The following is a 24,546-nucleotide window of genomic DNA, read 5'->3' as shown; positions in this document are numbered from 1 at the left end:
CCCATTGCAATCAGTGGGTTTGTAATGCCTGTTACCCTGTAGACATGTTCAAGTGAAGCTAAATCGGCCAAGGAGTCATGACGCTCGAAAACGAAGATGCAGATACCTTTTAACCATGTTAAGACGATGTAATTGGTGGGAGATTGAAGGCTTTCATAACCATAAATGGTGGTCTCTTTCCTTCAAAGATGATGAGGTTCTCCAAGTTTGGTGGGGTTTCTGCCCTTCGACTATTTCGTACCTTATAATAAACCTTTATGATAGTAAATTACAGCATAAAACTTTATTGTATAATAAATTAATCTCATTGAAGCAAATTTTACCCTTCCAGGCCACAAATTACATCATATCATGTCGACCATCTCTGTCTACTATCCAGTCACCACACTCTCCCACATGTTTGTCTGGGGCTTTAACTTTGTCAATTCCAGTAGGGCCACATTTTTGCAATCCCTACGTTATACTGAAATCGTTATTAATAAAGAAACTCTCAAATTAAGAGAACATGGCCCACCAAAGTCTAGCGAGCCATAGCCTGCCTCATCAAGGACCGACCGAGGGCTGTCTTTTATATACAGAATGTAAAAAAAAAACACTATACAGCCATTATGTTTTTGGTTGTAGATTAGAATCCGACTATCTAAAAACATTTTTAAAAAAAGTCAAAAATAAAGACAAAATCAAAATGATAAAAATGTAAATAAAAAATTTCTTCCCCCTAAACATTACATACAAAATTCAAGTGCAATTTAAAATATTAATTATACTACACACTTCGCTCTCTTGCCATAATACTCGTTTGCAGGTAGTTTCTTAAACCAACTGGAGAAACAAGAATGCGCCAACTTCTTGTGACTTGAAGAAGTGGAGAAAAAAAAAGTTCTTAAGCCAACACAGAGATGATAAATGTGTATAATCCTTACTCTGTGAAGACCCCAGTACAGTCCATGAGGTGTCCAAGAACCTTCCATGTCAGGTCGGAATAGATACATCCTTTGTGTGTAACGTAACAGTCACCATATATGCGTTGTGGACAGAATATTTTGACTATTGGGAGTAAATGTCAGTGCAAAAGGGTGGCAGATACTTTTAATGGCCGTGACCCGAAGCATTGATACTGTAGAGATAGGATGTAAATGAAGAGGTCGGTTAAGTGAGTATAATGAGGTCTCCGGACGTCCACCAAATTCAAAAACGTGATCCAAAAATTCCCAGAAGATGCTATGATGATTGAGTTGATAGAACCTTGAGTTCTAGCCAAAGGAATGCACTTGCTCACTGAGCCACGTGAGACAATCCCGCTTGTCTATGGAAAGGTTTTGTATCACTGTACACAGCAGCTTTGCCTACTTTTCGAAAAGAACTTGATATTGCAGCTTTGAGGATCAAGGTGCAGGATGCAGGGTGTGACGGGAAAAGGTTTCTACAGACGTGAAGATTTTTTTGTACCTCAGTTAAATCGAAAAGTTGAAATGACTACTCAGAGTGGCGTCCATAAAAACATTTGTCAAATAAGCCCTTTTTTTTTAAACCTTTCGAATGAATGAGAAAATGAAGACTACAAAAGAAGTCTTTTATGTGGAGCAGTGAGATCTGCCAGGAGGGATGAAGAATACGGATCAAAACCAAATAAAAAGAATAAAAAGAAAAACTAATTACAAAAATAAAGCTATTTGTAAGGCCGTAGAAATCTGGAAACTTTGGAGCGGAGTAGTTTAATAAAAGATCTGGGAAACATCTCCTTAGATTCTGCTGCTGTGTACTTGAAATAATTTTGGGGATGCGCTAAGACGTCAAAGAGAGCCTTAATCAACTTCTTGTCCTGTGGAACCAAAACACAAAAACACATTTGTTACGATGGGGATCTAGTTATGGTTAAAGGCCATGATGTGATTCAGAAAACACTGAGGTGGGGAGTCTTCCTCAGAGGGGAATAGTTATGAGGGAAGGGTGGACTGGGAAATTGCCCACAAACCTTGTTGCCTTGCCTCCACAAAGAATGGGGGAGGCAAAGGAGCAAACTAAAACCACTCAGCAATATGGATAGTGGTATTTTTTGGGCACTATATGGCGATATCGTCTGGGCTGAAATTACAAGAACGGGCAAGCGGGATTTCTACTTTACTAATTATTAGTGCTGAGTGAACTGAACCAGTCAAACCAGGGGTGCAACTATAGAGGATGGAGGGGATGTGGTTGCACCCGGGCCCAAGAGCCTTAGGGGGCCCATAAGGCCTCTCTTCTCCATATAGGGAGCCCAGTACTATGAATAAAGCAGTATAGTTGGGGGCCCCGTTCCAGGTTTTGCATTGGGCCCAGGAGCTTCAAGTTATGTCTCTGTGCAGCATGGTTTAGGTATTGGTAGGGGTACAGATACAGATAGAGGGGGGCCCCCAGCTCACCTTTTGCATCAGGGCCCCTGAGCCTTTATTTACGCCCCTGAGTCAAACCCTTTTTCAGGTATTGCTTTGCTAAAAGTTTGGTTTGCAGAGAACCGAAACCTCAGCAGTTCACCAGGATAAAGGTGGTTGTGGTTCCTCTTCGGCCGTGTCTTCAATTGCATGAAGTTTGTATGTTTTCCCTAGGTTTCATAAGAATCACCTTAATAGAACTCCATGCAGATGTTGCCCTTGGTTAGATGTGAACCTAGGACTCCAGCACTGCAAGGCAACAATGCTAACTGCTATGCCATAGGAGAAGGACCACCGGTTCAAACTAATTAGGGCAGCTTTTCTTTCAAAATTCATTGGACTGGCGAACTAAAACTTTTTAAAGTTCTCTGATCTCTACTAGTTGTCAGGGGCCTCATATTCTATAAACTAGGCATGTGTAGTAGGGATATATGCCCTGGGTGCCAGGGAGGGCGCCAACAATCCGCTCTGCCTTGGCCTGGACATTTATGTACTAGGCTGTGGCATCAAACTGAATCTTTGCTCCGGATGAAGGAGGCTCGCTTTGGCTCTGCTTCCTCACAGTCTCTATTCCATTTATATTCTGTGTGTAGAAAGAAAGTGAGGGCCTAAAGAGTACAGAATAGTCTACGTCAAGATTTGGGGGACATAGGTAGTGAAGGAAGGGTCAGTTAGGAAAAGCAAGGAGAAAGGGTAGAGCAGGGCGAATAATGGTTCAAAATTTTCATTCGAGGTGTGAGGGTTTTTAGATGTTGGCACACTTAAAGGAGATGTCCCGCGCCGAAACGGGTTTTTTTTTTTTTAAACCCCCCCCCCCGTTCGGCGCGAGACAACCCCGATGCAGGGGTTAAAAAAACCACCCGCACAGCGCTTACCTGAATCCCGGCGGTCCGGTGACTTCAATACTTACCGCTGAAGATGGCCGCCGGGATCTTCTACCTTCGTGGACCGCAGCTCTTCTGTGCGGTCCACTGCCGATTCCAGCCTCCTGATTGGCTGGAATCGGCACGTGACGGGGCGGAGCTACACGGAGCCGCTCTCTGGCACGAGCGGCTCCATAGAAGAAAGCAGAAGACCCGGACTGCGCAAGCGCGGCTAATTTGGCCATCGGAGGCCGAAAATTAGTCGGCACCATGGAGACGAGGACGCTAGCAACGGAGCAGGTAAGTATAAAACTTTTTATAACTTCTGTATGGCTCATAATTAATGCACAATGTACATTACAAAGTGCATTATTATGGCCATACAGAAGTGCTTAACCCCACTTGCTGCCGCGGGACAACCCCTTTAAGGAGTGGAGGTCATGGATGGCGCTCATTGAGGTGATAGCGGTCCATCTGTGGTATGGTTATCCCTCTTCAATTAAGTACTGTGGTCAATGGACGTGTTGTTCCCACTGAGGTGGTCTTGGGGAAGCTCAGCTCAGGTTTGCTCAGGTATTATGGTACTTTGGGTTTGAGGCTCACCCAAGACCTTTTACGCTTGAATACACCAGGAGTCAAATCTATCAAGTTGGTGGTCTCCACTGCTCACTGTTAAAGAGACTCTGTCTTCTACTTTTAACCCTATAAGCTAGGTTTATGGACTGAGAGTAGGTGACCTGTGGAGTACGGCGATGTAAGTGTTATACTTACCTTCCCCGTCATCGCTCATTATAAAATTAAAACAGGTGGACTTAGTGCGCCACTCAATTCACTGACACAGAAGGAACGATGGGGAAGGTAAGAATAACTCATCCTTAGACTCAACTGGTCACCTACCTTCAATTCATAAGCTTATCTTAAAGGGCTAAAAGTAGGTGACAGATTCCCTTCAAAGGATGAAGTCAAATTTGATTGACAGTGAGTAGTGGAGCCAAATGTAAAGGGACTCAGAGGAGGAGGAGTAGATAGAAAGGAAAATAAGAATGGAGCCAGCAAAGCTGTACGGCAGGCGCCTCTGACATGGGGACCTAATAGGTCCTCCTCTTTAATAAGAAATCCTGCTCCCTGACTCGGTGGGTAAGAGCTCTACCTTGTAATACATATTTTCTTAATTTCTGGTTACATACTTTTAAAATTTCTTGATGGTTTTCTGAAGCGTATAATCTTCCATCACGGACAATATCTTCTATTAATTGTTGATAATCCTCTGAAATTAAAAGCAGATGGAACAGATGTAATTAGATACAATTTATCATTTGGATTGAACCTGAAATTGGGACCATCCATCTATAAAGGGACATTTATGACGCCAACTTCCACACTCACTTCACCACCCGGGGGATGTGGATCATCAGAGCGATTGCTTCTGAAATGAGTTCTCAGCAGCCGAGTGCGTCTTAATGATTGCCGCATCGCTGCTCTTATGCTCAACTGTGAGATCAATTTATAGGAGCGTTTTAGTATGCAGCAGAGCTGAGTTTGTCATTCGGCACCACTAGTGGGATGTGATCTGTGGGTGTTTATAGGACTGCTTGTACATCTACTAAGCACTTTAACCTGCACTCCATTCACCGCTTTATGACCGAGGGAGATAGTAAATGGAGGCGGAGTGCGGTCAGGTATATGGATTTAATAGGACGACATAGGGTCAGGGGCAGGCTTTCCACAAGGTGATCTGAGCCTGCCAACTCAGGCAGCTGTCTATAGGACCTCAGAGGGGTAGCAGGTGCCACACATCCAGTAAAAGATAATTGTCAGCTGGCTGGGCAGCAACCCACCAAGTAGTGCACTCACTCTGCCCGCAGCTCTGCTTTTGCGGCTACTATGCTGTTATCAGAGGCTGTGACCTATGACCTCTCCCCCCTGTGTCTGCATTCCTGTACGCAGAGCTGGGCTGTATGCAGCGCAGATGGGCAGAGGGGGGGGGGGGGGGGGCGGCGAATCATAGGGCAGACTGGAGCTGCAGGCAGAGTGAATGCACTTGCTTATGGGGTTGCTGCTCGGCTGGAGCTCCAGTATAGGTGTCACTATTACTACTGGGACTACTATGAAGGGCACTATTAATACTGGGGCCACTGTGGGGAACAATACTACAAGTGGGGCCACTAATGGGGTGACTATCACTACTGGGGCGAACCACTGGCAGTTTCACTATTGCTATTGGGATCACTAAGGAGGACACTATGGCCATCCCATAGATAGGTGATAAATGGCAGATCAGCGGAAGTCTGTTTGCTCAGGATCCCACTTATAGCTGGACCTTTCTATATGTCCATCAAACATAATACCATGTGACATATGTTAACAGATCATACCGTCATATGTGACATAAGGCACTTGAAATCCTTTGCCGCTGTTCCCCTCGTTAGACTTGAACTGGATCCATAGTTTGCGTGACCGCGATGTGAAGGCTATAGGTCGCTCGTATGTCTGGCACGTCTCATAGGTGGTGATGGAGGTTGGAGAGGCTGGAAAAAAATAGATATGTTGGCGGAATTATATCTTCTATCTCTCCCATCACTCCTTTCCATCTTTACTGATATCGGAGGCTTTCGTTCAGCGGGACCGGAATGAATCCCTTGTTAGCAATTATTATGGCACCATCTGGAGGCTGAGAGCAGGAACTGCATGATGATGACGGACTATTTTTTTCGTATTCCCATTTCTAATTGACTCCTAACATTCCAGAAAGTAACCTGCAGAAGCCCCATAAGTGGTGTTACTCAGACACAGGGGTGTCACCTGGCTGGAGTTACAATGGTATTCAATATTTAAAATGGCAACGTTCATGTTCCCAGAATGAAAAAGTGTGAAATCATCCATTTTCTTCACTTGCGCAGAATGACACCCATCAACATTCACTGCCAGTTGAAACATGCGGTGAAAGTGTCATGGATGTGAAAAATGGGCATTTGTGAATGCAACAGTTCATAGAAGGCCAAACATTATGTAGAAACAAACCAAGGAAGCCTCGCTCACGCTCTAAGTGGGTCGACAACATGACTACGCCAGTGGAGCAAGGGGGTATGGAGGATCGCCGATTGATTGTAGAAGAGATTGCCTGCAAAGTCGTCATTTCTGTAGGATCTGTACACCCCCTCCTGCATGAAGACCTGAAGATACGGAAAGTTTTCCCTAGTTGGGTGGCGCAAATGTTGACTGATGATCACAAGGCTGCGCGTGTAGCAATGTGTCAGGTGATCTTGACGTGATGATGGCATGAATGGTGCCTTCATTCCACCAACTGTCATGGCTTAGACAAAGATGAAGAACGCTCTCCATGGTTGCACGTTTTCCAGTTGTGCCGCTCTTGGCTCAACGATTTTCCAGCGGGAGAACGGACCCCTAAAGAAGCGTTCGCAGCGGCCATGAAGTCATGGCGTTGATGTTATGAAAAATGTGCACAGCAAGAGGAAGATTATGTAGAGAAGAGACGATGCTGTCAACTTTCTGGGGTAAGTAGTTTTTTTAGAAAAAACTAGGAGACCTTAGAACTTGAATGCACCTTGTGGATGTCTCCCCCATTATGTGCTTCTCTTTATGTGACTCGGCCATGGGATGTGGCCCGCTATATGTGCTCTAGACTCAGTTATGTCCCCTATAGATGTCTCATCAACTAGCTGCACCTGGTTTTCAAGGTGAGTCTGCTTTAAGTGCGTGAACGTACCTTTACACGGAGGAACTACTCAGAAAAGTCGTTGAAGCGTCCGAACGACAGTCATCCATGGGCTTTCACGCAGAGCGATGGTTCATTGTTTGCTGATATATCGGGATTCCATGCAAATTTGTTTGCAAGTTGATTCTGACTTTACATCAGACAACTTTTGATCAACTAGCAACTATTTTTTAGGTGAGCTAAAAAGAAACAACTAGCAGCGAGTGATCAATGCATTGCTCACCACCCTATTGGTGGCCACATTTACACGGAACTACTATCATTGGCACGATTGAGCGATTATTTGAATGATACTCATCCTGTGTAACTTTAGCCACACGTGTGTCCGTTACAAGAGTCTCAGCCACAAGATGTGCCCCTTATAAGCCACAAGGCGGACCCCGATATTGTGATGTCCTCACTCTCCCCACAAATGTCACACACAGAGAAGGATTACTTCATTTTTCAATCAATTTTGGAAAAATTTTGGCTGAATTCAATGAAAATTGCATCAGACGAAACTAAAGATCAATCTAGTATTGGATCAGGAGGCGCCCCTTCAGTCACTTGATCGTCGAGGGTGACAGACCTCCACCAAAATGATTAATTTAGCAGTCCCAAAACAAATATCCAATATTTTAATGGTTTGATAAATAATTACCGCTTTTCCTCATGACCAGTACGTCCCCGCATTCATCTTCAATTGGCAGAAAGATCTCTGGGACGACTATCAATATTCTTCTTTTCGCAGGGGGCGTTATGTTCCAGATACACTCCACATGGGCTGGATAATCTCCGGGGTAGTTGGGTGACTCGATATAACCCGTGTACTCTCCTAATTCCCCTCCGCAGTGCTGGTCTGTGAAGAAACAAAGACATTTATGGACAAGTCCGCATGTACGACAATGTGTGAGCACTTGTAAGACAGACTGACCTTACATAGAACCTATCCTTGGGTTCAGGAAGTATAAAGCCAGGAGAGATATGCCCATCGCCCCCATGTATGAAGCCAGGACAGACATACCCATCGCCCCCGTGTATGTATTATTCTGAAATGCTGTGGTATTTCAGATTGCACACTTTGTACAGTTTGACTCGGAACTGAGCTCTGAGTCATGGAGGCGGCCCCACCGGCCCTTCCTCACCTCATGCTTGTGTATAGGAAGGGAGCTGCTACGGGTGAGGAATGGCCGGTGGGGCCGCCTCTATGGCTCAGAGCTCAGTTCCGAGTCAAACTGTACAAAGTGTGCAATCTGAAATACCACAGTGTTTCAGAATAATACATGCACGGGGGCAAATGGGCATATCTGTCCTGGGTTCAAGCTGGCCATGATTTGGGCAGCACGAATCAGGTGACAGGTTCTGTAAAGATAGACTGGTTGTTATGGAAGTACCACCTGACAACCCTTATATATAAGGACTGGCAACCTATCCACAGCAATCAATCTTCATCAGATCCCTCGAAAATCATCTTGGCAACACTCAAACCCTTCCCCGGACAACCCAGCTTACTTTTGCAATGTGTTACGTTTGTAGAGCCATCAAAGTCAGTGCTCGTGTTTCCTGGGCAAGTTATACAGTAATTCTGCCCAAACTCTGGCTGATAGGTCCCAATTGGGCATCTGATGCATCTGTGGGTGGTGGCATTGTAAAAATGTCCAGGAGAGCAGTGAACTAGAAAGAAGCAAAAGGATGAATGAGCAGAATGCAAAGTTTACCAAATATTGTCAGGTGGTATTAAAAGGATCCTTCACCTCAATAATATGGTGCTTAAGGTGCAGACTATGGGGCAGGGTGGCATCATGTTCTGAATGGCAGCTACATTCCTTACCTTTTGTCTCACAGTCCTGGAAAGACACAGCACTCTCATACTTCGTGATCAGTCCTCCTCCACATGGAAAGCAGAGCGTGCGGCCTTGATCTGGCTGGTAAGTGCCCATTGGGCAAGGCTTGCATGGTTTGAACCCATCTACAGAGTAATGTCCTGGGGCACACTGTCCTAAAAGAGCAGCAGAATGTTTAACGGGATTGGCCAAAAACTGATAACCTAAGAATAATCAGTAGATGAAAATGGAGTCATCAGTTGGTGGGTCCACCATCACTTACCTCCACATTCAGATAGATTCCTTGCTCCAAGAAGGCCCATGCCATCGTGACTTGGGCAAGGTTCACATGCCAGCTGGCCTTCCATATCTTGGTAGGTTCCCGGCAGACAGGGGACACAGTGATTAGTCTCTCCATTGTAGTATGTACCGGTACCGCAGGTGACTGAAGAAGAAGGGGTGCATCCTGTTATTATGCTATGCTGATACTATACCAGAGGGCTTTACTGTATGCAACCTATTAGGGCATATGAGCCTCCATGTAATAAAGCATATTCCCATGAAAGGGGAGCGTCTAACATTCTGCAGCTTCCAGAGAAGCTGGATCCCCGGTGATCAACTGACCGTCATGGGAGATCTGTGGTAAGACAACCACCTTTAGAGGGAAGCTGTCTTCAGCACTTAGGCACACAAACCGCCATACTATGTGTGCGGGGCGCACTGCGAGACTTTATACTTTATTACATTTGCATTAGCTCAATATCCCGATGTAAAATCTTGCCGCCCTGAATGATAATGAAATGTGTCCGACGTGCCTCCCGCGGCCGAGATGTGTCAGTGTAGTCATGCTCCTCTGCAGTTACCATTTACCAGACCCTGTGTTCGCCGCCGAGCCTACGCCTTGCCTATAAGATGTAGCGCAGGAGAAGCTGAGGTTCCCAGCTGCCCTAATCGATGTATTGCGCATGCACGATAGAGATGTGTCCAACGTGCCTCCCGCGGCCGAGATGTGTCAGTGTAGTCATGCTCCTCTGCAGTTACCATTTACCAGACCCTGTGTTCGCCGCCGAGCCTACGCCCTGCCTATAAGATATAGCGCAGGAGAAGCTGAGGATCCCAGCTGCCCTCATCGCTGTATTGCGCATGCGCGATAGAGTAATCAAGGGGTCGTTCATGCTGCAATATGTACGTCTGTGAAATGCACACGCTCTTTGTCCAGAAAATGGATGAAAACATAGCGTTTCACGGATCCATAGGCTATAAAATGGTAAATGTAGTCAAACTTTACATACGTTTTTGTGTGTTGTTTTTCTGGGATTAAAAAAAATGGATTTTTCCCATAAAAACTTTATTAGAAAAAAAGAGTTCACAGTGGAAAACGTACACGTTTTTCTTATAAAAATTAAAAAGTATACCACGAGTACGATTTTACAAACATAGATGTAGGCTTACAGTGCCTGTGTTTTTATGCTTTCGTGTACGCTCCTCGCATATGTGAAATGTACATGAAAGGCGGCCGGGATCCTCAGCTTCTCCTGTTTCCGCGCTCCATCTCACAGACAAGACGCCGGCGTGGGATTAGTGGTGTAATGAGGAGAATGCGCGGCTGGGTAACCTCATCAGTGAGCAGCTCAGAGGTGTGTCTGAAGGTAAGAGAGCCCCCCGGATGGAATCATACAGCTCATTAACATATGTGGCGGGAAAACTTTGCATCGGGATTACGGGCTAAGGCAATGAAGGTTATGAAGTCTAGAAAAACTTCTTCTCATTATGCCCTGAGCACAACTCCCCTGTTTCCCCTGAAAATAAGACATAGCATGATTTTCCTGAATTTTTGAGGATGCAAAATGATTTTTCAGGCTTTTTGAGGATGCTTGAAATATAAACCCTACTCCAAAATTAAGCCCTGCTAACAGTTAATTTAAAAAGTCAATTTAAATAGTTTCCAGGCAGCTATACGTGTAAAAAAGTTAAACCTTTTTGAACAAAAATTAATATAAGGCACTGTCTTATTTTTGGGGAAACACGATAGAGCGGCGGTAATGGCGGTTTATGTGCGGATTATGAGTCCTTTTACACAAAAGGATTATCGTTCGAAAAATCATTGGATTGTGTGAATTTCAAGGATTTCTCCGTGTAAAAGGATCCTAATTGCTGGTGACAGGTTCGCGTTAAAGTTAGAGGCAGAGGAAGTCCTATTAATTACCAGTGCCACCTACGGATGCAGCACTTTAAAAGCTGAATTTCATGGCACGCTACGCCATTAGCAGAGTGCGCCGTTAGCATTTGTGTAGCTGGACCGTCATGGAGTGTAAATGGTTATGTAAATAGTGTAATGAGCCGAACGATCCTTCTACGAGTTGGTGAAGGCTTCATCTCTACCATTGAGATGCTGCCATGTTCACTGCGGGGATGGAGCCATAGTGAATAATCCCCTAGGCCGCCAACAAGCCTCATTCACATCTGCGTCGGGTCAATGGGATCCCATCAGATGCCATTGATGTCTGACATATAATAGATCTGGCCTTAATGTCCCTTTCATTGTTCTGCTCCAGCGCACGGTCAGATCGGGGGCCCAGAGGGCCCTAAAGGAAGGCTCTGCATGACAGGGTTGCTAGGGAGCAGGAAGGAGAGTAAGGGGTTAAATATTGTGAGTGTAGGAGTTAAAAGGGGAGCGTGGGAATAGTTGAAAACAATGATGGGGATTGGTGGAGAGAGGAGGGGAAGGAGATAGAAAGGGTTAAAAGGGGGATGTTTAGGCGGGAGCACCATTTTAGGAAAGTAAAAGGTAGAAGAGTCCCGCCCACCTTTCCTACAGAGAGGAGAAGGGACGGCTGCGAAGCTTTTGTGTGTAATGTCATGACAGCCTGTAGCAGGTGGGGGGGTCCTTGGAGGCGGGTTTTTTTTATATTGGGTGGTGGGAGTTTGGTGGGTATGGCCTCATCTTTAAGACTTTCCACCCTGTTGGTTCACCGTGGTTGGGTCGGGTGCCTTGGGTAAGGCCAGGGAAGGGATCCCGGGTGGCCTGGATCATTTTTTGATAGTCTAACCTCGCAGTGAAGGGCGGATGGGGGGAGGCTAGTGGTGCCTCCGAGCCGGGCGTATGGTTGGCAGCAAGGTTCGGTTTTATGTGAGAAGTACCAGACCCCTTTTATGGTTGTGTCTCCAAGGGTCTCAGTTTATTATTGGGGGAGGTAGAAGGTAGCAAGGGATTGGGGCACACCGAAGGCGAATCCAGCATACTCCAGGGTTTTCACGGTGATGCAAATGAGGCATACATCTACTGATGCCCAAGTCATAAGGGGCATGTACTCAACACAATCCGTGACCAATGACATCACAGGTCACCTATAGATGTTATATTTCACAGATGTCATCACTACAGACATACTGAATATAATGTGTATCTATATCTATCCATACCGCATTTTCCATCCTGCAGCACTTGCCCCGTGCTGCATGCCTCCTGGTTCTCGGTGCCCTTAGCTGGCTTCTGTGCCACTTCATATTCTGTACCCGAGAACTGGATGTAAAACTGCTGCTTGTTGATTGACTTTCTCAGTGTCTTAATGGCAGCCTGAAGCTTCTGCTCCATCCTCTTCCGTACGCAATCCGCATTACAGGAGTCTAAGAGGAGAACAATGAATCTACGTAAATAGATGAGCAACAAGATACATGCCACCTGTATAATAGTCCAGGACTGGGTGCATCTGACAACATGCCATGTCAGCATATATACTGGGTTGGCATCCAACTGAAAAGGACATCTGGGAGGAGTCTGCCTCAACCAGTCAGCATTGGGGGGTGCTTCTAGCAATGCTGATTGGCTGAGAGCAGAGAGCACAATGCTCTCCCAGCTGTCCTTTTCAGCTGGAGACAGGCCCTGTATACAGCCTCCCATAGCAAGTAGCATGTTATCCCACAAACCAATGTAAATATTTCTGGATGATCTCTATTAAAAGGGTATATTTACCAACTAAATGCCCTACCCCCTCCCTTCCAGACACTCTGATCCCTACCGGTTGGGGAAGCTCCTGCAGTGGTCATTTATTGTTCATGAGACCACTGCAGCCAATCACTGCCTTCAGCAGTGATACTACTATGAATGACATGTGACCACTGTAGCCAGTGATTGGCTGCAGCGGTCACATGAACAGCAAGTGACTGCTGTAGGAGCTTCTTAGAGGGGGCTGTAACAGATCTAAGAAAATTTAAAGGGAGAGTAGTGCTTAGATTTTATTTTAACCTATTCATTGCCAATATTTTTTCCTACTCCCTGAAGACACCTTTAAAGTTTGCCCACCTGAAGCCTCGTCCCTTTTCACCTCCAGCTCAAATTCTGCGATAATATGAGAAACTTCTTTGGATGGAGATTTACGGCCTCTTCTTTTCTTCTTAGAAGAGTCGCACTTCAGGTTTACGTAGGTAACATGGCAGCTGTCTGTAAAACAATGGGTAATAACACTGCTGTGTTACAGTGGTGATGGTTCGGGAACTTGTTCATCGCACCCATCCTGACAACAGGCGGCAATTTTCCTTTGTTGCTATGCATAATGTTGTTGCTATGCAGTGATGATTTTCCACATGCCTAACTTACCCATTAGTGAATGTTTTGCAAAGTCCCTGGTTTTGTCTTTACTCCGTGGACGCAGGTGGCACTTGGCATCCTTAATCTTGAACCGGGCCTTCTGGATTATCGGAGATCCTATGGGATCTAGATGCAGGTGTGGAAAGGTTAATACCGTATTTCCCTGAAAATAACACCCTGTCTTATATAAAATTTTGCCCCCAAAAGAAGCACAAGGTCTTATTTTCAGGTGGATGTCTTATCATACCTACCTAGCAGGCACCGTGCAGTCCCCTCCCACTGGTCTCCGGAGTTCTGGCGCTCTTGCTTCAGTCCTCAGTCGTAGACAGAAGATTGGTTGCTGGAAACGGAGCTCGTAAACCCCGCCTCCAGAAAGCGATGGCTCTGATTGGTTCTAGCGTGCCGCCACTCAGCCAATCAATGCAGCGCTCGAAGAAACAATCAGGCATCGCATTGGTTCATCGAAACAAGAGCGCTGGAGCTCCAGACACCAGTGGGAGGGACCCGGGCGGCACCTGCTAGGTAATGTATTGTGTTTTTTTTTATGTAGTGTAGCTGAGGCTTATTTTAGGAGGGGGGATCTTATTTTAAGGGAAACACGGTACTGTCAAGAAATCTTAAAGGAGAACTCCAACCCATCAGAACTCTAAAGCAAAAAAGTCACGTACATGGTCAAATTTTTTTATTCATTTTTAACACTTTTTAGAGTGTTTTAACAACTTTGAAATGTGTTGGGGGTGTCGCTGAGGCGCTGTAATGTGCTAAATCTACATGCACCATGTTGTAGTCAAATTATTATTGATGTACATGCTGGACCATAGGGCGAATGCTGCTTCTGCACCAGGCCCCCAGGATGCACTAGATTTCCTGGTAGCACCAGGTAGAAGTACCAATTTCAAGTGTATCCATATCCTCAGGACGCAGATACAGCTAAAAAGTATTGAGGAGGTTAGAAAATGATAAAAAGCTACACTCACCTATTGCACGTCTCTACCGCTCTACAACTGAGGCTGCGGATTGGCCACAGCAGTCACATGCTTAGACTGCTGGGTCTAGAGGTGAGCAGAGACCGCTGAAAAGCCTGCCGCCTGTTGGGCCTGATTATGGGTTTTGGAGTTTTTTTGCCACAAAATTTGGGGATTGAAGGGGACAGGTCAAGGGACTGTTTTAGTTCTTGTGCACGTGGCCCACCTGGGCATTAAAACTGCCCCATGTACATGTAAGGCCAGAAGAGGTAGTATGTAGAGATGAGCGAACAGGCTCGGATAAGTCAGTCACTCGGGCAACTGCGTGCTCGGGGGGGGGGGGGGGCGGCGGTGAGCGTGAGGCGGCGGGGGATAGCGTGACAGAGATCTCTCTCTCCCCTCCCCCCCAGCTGTCCCCCGTCGCCCCCCCCCCCCCCCTCCCCGAGCACGCTTGGACGAAAAGAATGCAGTTACTCAAGAAGAGCGAGGCTCGCTCGAGTAACTGACTTATCCGAGCGTGCTCGCTCATCTCTAGTAGTATGCAAAAATCACAAAACGTAGCACCATCATTTATGAAAATGATGCATCCTGCATGATAAATGTGCTGCATGCACCATTTTCATAAATTATGGTGCAACTTTTTGGTTTTTTTTACCAACTACTGATATACCTCGCCCAATATGTTTAGTAAAGAAAATAAATGGTGGTCCAGCGGTTAGCGCAGTTGCCTTTCCTCTAGGCCACGTTCAGATTTGTGCCAGCTGAAATAGAGCAGCTCATTGTGCCATTTCATCTGGGAGAATCTGGGGCGTCATATTGGAAGCGGGTCAGACCTCACAATGCGGTCTGCCTGGTGCCGAAATATATAGTATAATGGAGGCCGAAAACAATTGTGATCGTGGCCTTACAGCCGGGGGGTCCTGGGTTTGAATCCCACCAAGGACAACATCTACATGGAATCTGTATGTTTGTGACGGTTTGATCCCACTGTCCATAAACATGCTGATAGAGTACTGCGAGTGTCAGTGATGTCAATGATAATAATGTGGACGGCGCTGCGGCATTTGTTAACACTACAGAAGTGAAATAAATCGGATACTACGTATGTATTAACCCTTTCCAATCCACTGTCTGACGTCTCAAGACATTGTGATTGAAGGCTGTACAGCTCCGATGTCGGAAGACGTCCGGCAGCGTATTCTTACTGTATATTACTGGCTGCTCTGTTATTAGGGGCCTCTCCAGCTTGTCCCATACCGCAGTACTGGCTCTAGCCAGCAGATGGCGCCATTGTATAATGGCAGAAAGAGAGAGCCCCCTAGGAAAACCTGAATCCAAATTGGATTGCAAAGGGTTAACACTTTATGCTGCAGATTCAAGTTATCGATCCCCAACCTGAGCACGTTGGTATCGTTGAGTTGCGCCTCAGGACCGCCTTGCTTTGCAGCACGGGGACGCCGCAGCTCAGGGAATAACTGTTCTCAGACTCTAGGAAAAGAACAAAGCATTAGTATATAATAAGGTCAGCGGCGCACATTATAGACGCGAGGCTAATGGGATGTCCCGGAGCCTCTGACAGCCATAACTTCATCTTTCCATTGATTTAGCTGTATGAGGGCCCCTTTTTCTGCAGGACGTCTCGTAGTTCCCATTGATACCATTCTGGAGATCACTGACTTTTTAAGCACTTTTTCTTACATTTTTTCATGGAGATGGGGTGACCCAAAAAAGCCCAATTCTGGCACTGTGTATTTCTTTCTGATAACAGTCACTGTGTGCGGTAACTAATGCGTTACTTTGATAGATCGGACTTTTATGGATGCAGCGATACCAAATGTGTTTTTGTTTAGATTTTTTTATGGAAAAAGGGTTTTTTTTAACTTTTATTACCTTTTATTTTTTCTAGTAATTAAACTTTTTCTTTAACACATTTTTACATTTTTTTAGTCTCTATAACGGACTTGAACTTACAATCATTTGAGCGCTCATACAGTATAATGTAATACCATAGTATTGCATTATACTGCATTTTGACAGGCAGTGTAGTAGGACATACCACAGACAAGTCTTGATAGATAGTCACTCATGGCAGCCCTAGGGGCCTTCAGAAGGTCCCAGGCTGCCATGGCAACCAGGCGGCACCTTGCGATCTTGCGCAGGAGGCCGTTGTGACCCTCAAATACCCATTTCAGTATTAAATGTCAACATCGAAAATGTAAAATTGCTATAAAAAAAGTTGAAGGAAAGCACCGGATCAGCTCCGATTCCCACTCCATACCAATCCTGTGTGCCCACACATAACTGTACGCAGTGAGGTGTGAAGGGGCAAGGCTGGGTTCACACAGGGCAGAATCCCGCTGGAAATCTCACAGTTTTGCCGCAGCTAAGTGCCGCAGTTTTGGAGCGGCTTGGTCGCATGCTTTTTCGTTGCGGCCGGCGCGGCCACAACGGAGAAAAAGAAGACATGCTGCAGCCGGGGAATCCGCACCGCAGCACCGGCTAATGCTGGCTTTGCCGCGACAGATTGGCCATCCTGTGTGGACGAGATTTTTTACAAATCTGGCCTAAACCCGGGTTTAGCGGCCGCAGGAGGATTTGCCGCAGAGACATTCCGTGCGTGTGAACCCAGCCTTAATGATCAATGTCAAGCAGCAGCTTTAAAAAGCAAATATAATTCTAGGATACAAAAAATGAGAGATGTATGATCACAAAGGTAATATGGCGACTCTACAGCATCAGTTGTATTCAACTGCAGTTTGCTTGGCTGTTCATTAGAATGATTCCTGACACCCCCCTTTGACCCCTTCAGAAGTTGAGCTGTTTAGGTCCAAAGGATCCTCTTTCACTGGATCTTTTTCCTTGATCACGCCATTCTCAGTATACTCTCCACATCGCTGCACAGAACCCCCCACCTCCTTGCGATCGCAGTGAAATCCCGGCCACAGCTAGTCTAGCACTGATGACCGGGCTTCGTTGGAAGTCGCTCAGAACGCTGGACTTTCCCATCTACTGTTTACTCATACTGAAAGTGATCCACGAAAAACTTGTCATGTGATGTTATGCTGCACTCCGGGGTCACAGGGATAAGTTTCACACAAGTAAGTTCCAACTATGTAAGGGCCTATTCAGTGTAGCAAAGGATTCTTTACAGTTACAGTAGTAAACGTGTGCAATGCTGTACCCCAAGGGGTAGTAATGGCAGGTACCATAGAAGCATTCAAAGAAGAGGCTAGATGCTTATCTAATGGCCCTGAGGGTGATAATTAATTTAGTATTGGATGATGTAGAATTAATTGGTCTTGACGCACGTCTGTCTGTACCCCTCGTACTAAATACCTTGTTCCGTTTACAAACCTGGTGCAAACAGTGTGTTGGCCGGGCAGGACAGGTAGCAGTTATCCATCCCTGCTGATTTACTGCAGATTAGCTGAACTTTTTGGGTCGGTTTGTAGCTGGGGACGCATTTTGCCGTCTCTAGGAAAAAAGAGAAAACAATAAGATGCGACTGATTAACATACATTCCCTCCGATGAAGAGCCTCGCAGACATAATACAGAGCAGAGGGAGCAGAGGGAGCAGAGGGGAGGCCAACGTGAGGCAGCAGAATGCAGGAGACCAATGAGCTCACCAATACAGTCCCTCTTATTCCAATGCAGCTTCTTCCCATATGGACAGCAGCAGTCGTAGCTTCCCAGGGTGTTTATACAGCCTGCGTCACAGCTGCCGTTATTTATGCTGCATTCATCAATGTCTGGAAAGAGGGAAACCTGAGGTTATTTACTCAAAACACAATGCAAAATGGCAGCAACCTCAATAAACTGGAAGGATACAGAACTTAAATGGCGGATCCACATCTCAGTACTATTACATATAGAATGAATCCACAAAAAGGTGGAGTCACTGTGCACATACATTACTTATCCTGTACTAATCCTAAGTTACATCCTGTATTATACTCCAGAGCTGCACTCACTATTCTGCTGGTGGAGTCACTGTGTACATACATTACTTATCCTGTACTGATCCTGAGTTACATCCTGTATTATACTGCAGAGCTGCACTCACTATTCTGCTGCTGGAGTCACTGTGTACATACATTACTTATCCTGTACTGATCCTGAGTTACATCCTGTATTATACTCCAGAGCTGCACTCACTATTCTGCTGGTGGAGTCACTGTGTACATACATTACTTATCCTGTACTGATCCTGAGTTACATCCTGTATTATACTCCAGAGCTGCACTCACTATTCTGCTGGTGGAGTCACTGTGTACATACATTACTTATCCTGTAATGCTTCTGAGTTACATCCTGTATTATACTCCAGAGCTGCACTCACTATTCTGCTGGTGGAGTCACTGTGTACATACATTACTTATCCTGTATAATCCTGAGTTACATCCTGTATTATACTCCAGAGCTGTACTCACTATTCTGCTGGTGGAGTCACTGTGTACATACATTACTTATCCTGTACTGATCCTGAGTTACATCCTGTATTATACTGCAGAGCTGCACTCACTATTCTGCTGGTGGAGTCACTGTATACATACATTACTTACCCTGTACTGATCCTGAGTTACATCATGTATTATACTGCAGAGCTGCACTCACTATTCTGCTGGTGGAGTCACTGTGTACATACATTACTTATCCTGTACTGCTCCTGCGTTACATCCTGTATTATACTGCAGAGCTGCACTCACTAGTTTGCTGGTGGAGTCACTGTGTACATACATTACTTATCCTGTGGTGATCCCGAGTTACATCCTGTATTATACTTCAGAGCTGCACTCACTATTTTGCTGGTAACTCAGGGTCAGTACAGGATAAGTAATGTATGTACACAGTGACTCCTCCAGCAAGTGCAGCTCTGAAGTAAGAAAAAATATTCCAAAAACTTCTACTTCAGCTCATCCCTCTGTACGGGTGGCCATCTTTTGAACACATGCACCAACATAACCTGAGGTGATCATAGGAAGTTCTATCTGCTATACAGTACACTGCGTCCCTTCGCTTGCTCCAGAGTGTAAAGCAGACAAGAGAATGAGGTTTTGTTTGCTTCATAGACCATAGATAATTCATGCCTTGCTGATCCCAACTGGGAAAATGAGCCCTATGTATTGGATGCCTCAACTTCTGGGTCTTTGGAGGCAATACAGCATTATCACTACCTACAACCAAGTGGAGCCTACCACTACCTACAACCAAGTAGGGTCTACCACTACCTACAACCAAGTAGGGTCTACCACTACCTACAACCAAGTAGGGTCTACCACTACCTACAACCAAGTAGGGTCTACCACTACCTACAATCAAGTGGGGTCTACCACTACCTCCAACCAAGTGGGGTCTACCACTACCTACAAGCTAGTGGGGGCTACCACTACCTACAAGTAAGGGGGGTCTACCACTACATACAACCAAGTGGGGTCTACCAATACCTACAACCACGTGGAGCCTACCACTACCTACAACCAAGTGGAGCCTACCACTACCTACAACCAAGTGGAGCCTACCACTACCTACAACCAAGTGGAGCCTACCACTACCTACAACCAAGTGGGGTCTACCACTACCTACAAGCAAGTGGGGTCTACCACTACCTACAACCAAGTAGGGTCTACCACTACCTACAACCAAGTAGGGTCTACCAATACCTACAACCAAGTGGGGTCTACCACTAATTACAACCAAGTGGGGTCTACCACTACCTACAAGCAAGTGGGGTCTACTACTACCTTCAACCAAGTAGGGTCTACTAATACCTACAACCAAGTGGAGTATACCACTACCTACAACTAAGTGGAGCCTACCACTACCTACAACCAAGTGGGGTCTACCACTACCTACAACCAATTGGGGTCTACCACTACCTACAGCCAAGTGGGGTCTACGACTATCTACAACCAAGTGGGGTCTACCAATACCTACAAGTGAGTGGGGTCTACCACTACCTACAACCAAGTGGGGTCTACCAATACCTACAAGTGAGTGGGGTCTACCAATACCTACAAGTGAGTGGGGTCTACCGCTACCTACAACCAAGTGGGGTCTACCGCTACCTACAACCAAGTAGGGTCTACCACTAATTACAACCAAGTGGGGTCTACCACTACCTACAAGCAAGTGGGGTCTACCACTACCTTCAACCAAGTAGGGTCTACTAATACCTACAACCAAGTGGAGTATACCACTATCTACAACTAAGTGGGGTCTACCACTACCTACAACCAAGTGGGGTCTACCACTACCTACAACCAAGTGGGGTCTACCACTACCTACAGCCAAGTGGGGTCTACCACTATCTACAACAAAGTGGAGTCTACCACTACCTACAACCAAGTGGGGTCTACCAATACCTACAAGTGAGTGGGGTCTACCGCTACCTACAACTAAGTGGGGTCTACCACTACCTACAACCAAGTGGGGTCTACCACTACCTACAACCAAGTGGGGTCTACCACCATGTACAGCGGTTGCCTGCTGATCTGAAAATACCGATGTGCTGTGTAACGACTAGTCCTGGCCTGCCGTCAGCAAACACTTGTCAAAGTGAACCTGTCGCTCCGATGAGTGTCAGATTTTTTTGCTTATTTTTAGTCTGTTACTACAGTGATGCCGGCGCACGCCATACAGAACACGCGGAGTCGGGATGTAACGCTGTGCATATAAGGCCTTCTTCTTGGGACTTGTTTAGTCTGTCCAATGTGTTACCATCTCAGATATTCTTTGTCCAAAACTTATCACCGACAGCTTACAAATGGCACCCGGAGCGTCCACCTCAATCGTGTCCAGACGATGCTATACAAGAGGGCAGGACAGCAAATAAGTGACTGCTGAGCATCCGACTGCTAGGACCACCACTGAGAGTCCCTGTACCCCACATGAATGGAGTGGCTACCAAGCATATGCTATGGCACTCTATGCATTTCAGTGGAACTACTTGCGATAACACTTGTGCTATCTCAGCCGTCCCACTGAAATGAATGGAGCAGCGGTGTGCATCATTTAGCGGTGCTACATTCATTCAGGGGTCCAAGGGTTTCCCGTTCTCATGATTGCCAGGGGTCCGAATGCTTGGTTCCTCTCTGATCAGACACTTATCCTGTGGATAGGGGATAACTTTTAATCTTGGGGAAAACTTCACAAGAGGCAGATTTAAAGAGGTTCTCCGGTACTTTGACTATTGATGACCTATACTCTGGGTAGTTCATCAATAGCTGATCTGCCGCTCAGGATCCCTGCTGATGAACTAATCCCTGGGCCTGTTACCAGTGTGAACACAGCTGGAAGCAGATAGCAATGTCAACATTGCAATGGCCAAATTTGGTACTGTGCCCACAGTACCAAACTGGGCTATTGCAGTATGGACAGCGCTATCCGTTTCCAGTGCTGTCCATACTGGTAGCAGGCCCAGGGATTAGTTCATCAGCAGGGATCCTGAGCGGCAGATCAGCTATTGATGAACTACCCTGAGGATAAGCCATCAATAGGCAAAGTACCGGAAAACCCCTTTAAATTATAAAATTTTACTTTTCACCACTAGATGGAGCTCACTGCATAGGGATTTATTATAGGATTTAAAGGGACCCTCTAGTAGGGGGTAGTAATATTACCTGCCACTCTTATTTTTGCAGTTCTGTCACAGATCCACCATTTTTCGGGGCTGTTCTTCAATCTTCCAAGATGGCCGTAACACTTTTCAGATGACGCACTGCACACTGTGCATTGATAGTACAAGATTCTGCACACAGCCCTGACTGCCCAATCTAAATGCAAGATTGATTACTGATTCACAGTGTGAAAGGAAGCGTTTTGGTCATCTTGGAAGACCGAAGAGGGTCCTAAGATCTGGCAGCAGAGGTGGATGTTGAAGCTACTGGCCCTCAATGCAGTGCCCCCAGCCATAATGCTTAATTCATGGTACTGGTCTCCTCATATGGGGGAGGAGATACCTTATGGGCTCCCTAAGGCTCCAGGGCCCTGGCTCCTGGATCGGAGGGTCACTTAATGGGACCTGTAAAAATCCCTATGCAGTGAGCTCTCCCTAGTGGTGGCTGGAGGTAACCAGAATGTTATCATGTAACTCTATGACTGGAGTTTGGGGATTTGGAGTCGGTCCGCTGTAATGAATTTTGCACATATTTAGAGTATAAAGAATTAAATTACATTTTCCAGCCTTCAGAACAAAAGTTCACAAACCTCCACAATGTGTCATCCCATACAGAGTGTACCCCTTGTGGCAGAGACACTCAAAACTCCCGGGGTAGTTGATACAGATGTGGTCACAGGTTCTCTCAAAGGAGCACTCATCGATATCTGAAAAGGAAGGGACAATTAATGAGAGGAAGCTGACATATTACTAGGACTAGCACAAACAATGGCCGCCTGCACCCCAAGCCCTGTGCGTAGTAACTGTGTGCGGTGCAGCTATCATTCGCTTGTGCTCCAGATGTCTCCCACCAGGCATAAGGAGTAGCCTTCTCACATTAAGGCCCAATGTATTTGCATTGGGGAATCTGGAATGAGCGTCTGCCTCCGGATGCCACGTCAAATACTGCCCATAGACATGCTATAGAAAATCGTTATTTCCTGTCCACGAATGGAAATCAATTGCGATAGATACTGTATACAATATGGAACCTCCGGCCCTCTAAATATATTCAGACTCCTATATCAGACCCAGACCAAATCCCTACATTAATTTTAGGCCCCTAACCTAAATCAGTCCCCGGATCAGACACAAATGATTCAGACCAGACTATACATTTACTCTTTGTTACCAGCTCTTCTTCAGCTCTGGGTGACGGTGGGCGCGACAGTCTGCAGTATAGCGGTGTCCAGAGCAATGAGGGTAAGTATATAGGCTGCTATCTACTGTTATCCAGTAGACAATGAATGGCATTTACGGCACACGTCTTTGGATGACATGCATGTAGTACACAGGATGGACACTGGATGGCGCCAATATATAACAGTACTGAAATGCAGGCCTGCTGTATACAAGAACTAAACTGCAAAATGCAATAATTACTAAAGACCCCCATACACCATCATTATTCTTCAGATTGCAACAATTAGGAGCATTTGTAGTGATAACCGTCCCATGTTAATGAGCAAAATATTCAGCGCTCAATGTGGAAGAAATCGATCACACACTATAGTAAGGTGAAAGCAGAGTCCTAATATAAGCAATGAGTCTACATAGAGACTGTTAAGAATATACACTGACATGCCAAAAGTCATGGGACAGGAACTAATATCATGTAGGACCCCTCTAGTCTAGTAAAGTGCAGCAACTTGACGAACATCAATTCCACAAGTGTACAGAAGACATCTGGAGGGATGATGCGCCGTCTGGATGCCCCCACAGCTCGGTGGTATTTGTAGGTGCAGGATCTCGGGTGCGAATGGACCTCTCTATCACATCTCATAAATGCTCACTTGGGCTCATGTTGGGTGAAAGTGCAGACTTCACTATTAGTATGAACTCTCCAGAATACTCCTGCAACCAATTCTGGACAACATAGGCCCAATGGCACCGTGCATTATCCTGCTGGACTATCCCATCATTGTGGGGGACATGAAGTCCATGAAGGACACCAAGTGGTCACCAAGCAGCAACACGTAGCGGGTCAATGATGTGTTTAGGTGGACCACTGGACCCAACCCATGGCATGAGAACCCACCCTACCAATATGAAACCACCACTGGCCTGCACAGCGCCTTATAGACAACTGGGGACCACGGCGTTGTGGGTTCTGCACCACACCTGAACCTACCATCAGCCCGAAACAATTAGTACGGTGACTCATTGCACCACGCCACATGTTGCCAGTCCTCTGGGGTCCAGTTAGCAACCCCAAGAGCGCGGGTGAGGTCTTCTGTGATAACAGAGGTCCTCTGGTGGGTCTTCTGCTTCTATATCCCATGGAAGCTAAAGAATACTGACCTGCGGTATATACGTGTGGGGCCTCCTGCAGTGGATGTGGATGTGATTTCTGCCAGAGTAGCTTGTCTGTTCACATGGACAGTTCTAGCCAGAGAATGCCAGTCATGATCATTAATCACCCGTAGGCGGCCATTGCGCTGTCCACTGTGTATAGTAATGCCCTCGATGATGTATTCCCGGTACAAACATGACACTGTGGATGTTAAATGTCCACACAACTTCGGA

The 24,546-nt window shown here is 46.0% G+C and overlaps 1 protein-coding gene across 5 annotated transcripts in view; it reads right to left on the bottom strand.

Annotated features, from left to right (window-relative positions):
• Positions 1–268: 268 nt before the first annotated feature.
• Positions 269–24,546, bottom strand: part of SCUBE1 (signal peptide, CUB domain and EGF like domain containing 1) — a 298,612-nt gene continuing 274,334 nt past the window's right edge. For all 5 annotated transcript variants that reach the window (XM_066590365.1, XM_066590368.1, XM_066590366.1 and 2 more), the window contains 14 exons: positions 22,572–22,688; positions 17,993–18,115; positions 17,720–17,839; positions 15,761–15,853; positions 13,410–13,526; positions 13,116–13,253; positions 12,236–12,439; positions 9,096–9,257; positions 8,821–8,988; positions 8,502–8,663; positions 7,651–7,848; positions 5,650–5,802; positions 4,462–4,541; positions 269–1,822 (listed from right to left, as the gene is read on the bottom strand). In XM_066590365.1, coding sequence (XP_066446462.1) covers positions 1,670–1,822; positions 4,462–4,541; positions 5,650–5,802; positions 7,651–7,848; positions 8,502–8,663; positions 8,821–8,988; positions 9,096–9,257; positions 12,236–12,439; positions 13,116–13,253; positions 13,410–13,526; positions 15,761–15,853; positions 17,720–17,839; positions 17,993–18,115; positions 22,572–22,688 — 1,988 coding nt within the window. In that variant the 3' untranslated portion in view covers positions 269–1,669. The remainder of the gene's footprint in view (positions 1,823–4,461; positions 4,542–5,649; positions 5,803–7,650; positions 7,849–8,501; positions 8,664–8,820; positions 8,989–9,095; positions 9,258–12,235; positions 12,440–13,115; positions 13,254–13,409; positions 13,527–15,760; positions 15,854–17,719; positions 17,840–17,992; positions 18,116–22,571; positions 22,689–24,546) is intronic.

Source organism: Eleutherodactylus coqui, chromosome 2 (assembly GCF_035609145.1).
Source record: "Eleutherodactylus coqui strain aEleCoq1 chromosome 2, aEleCoq1.hap1, whole genome shotgun sequence".
Lineage (NCBI taxonomy): Eukaryota > Metazoa > Chordata > Amphibia > Anura > Eleutherodactylidae > Eleutherodactylus > Eleutherodactylus coqui.
Note: the sequence above shows the minus strand (reverse complement) of the source record. Positions and strands in the feature narration are given on the sequence as shown.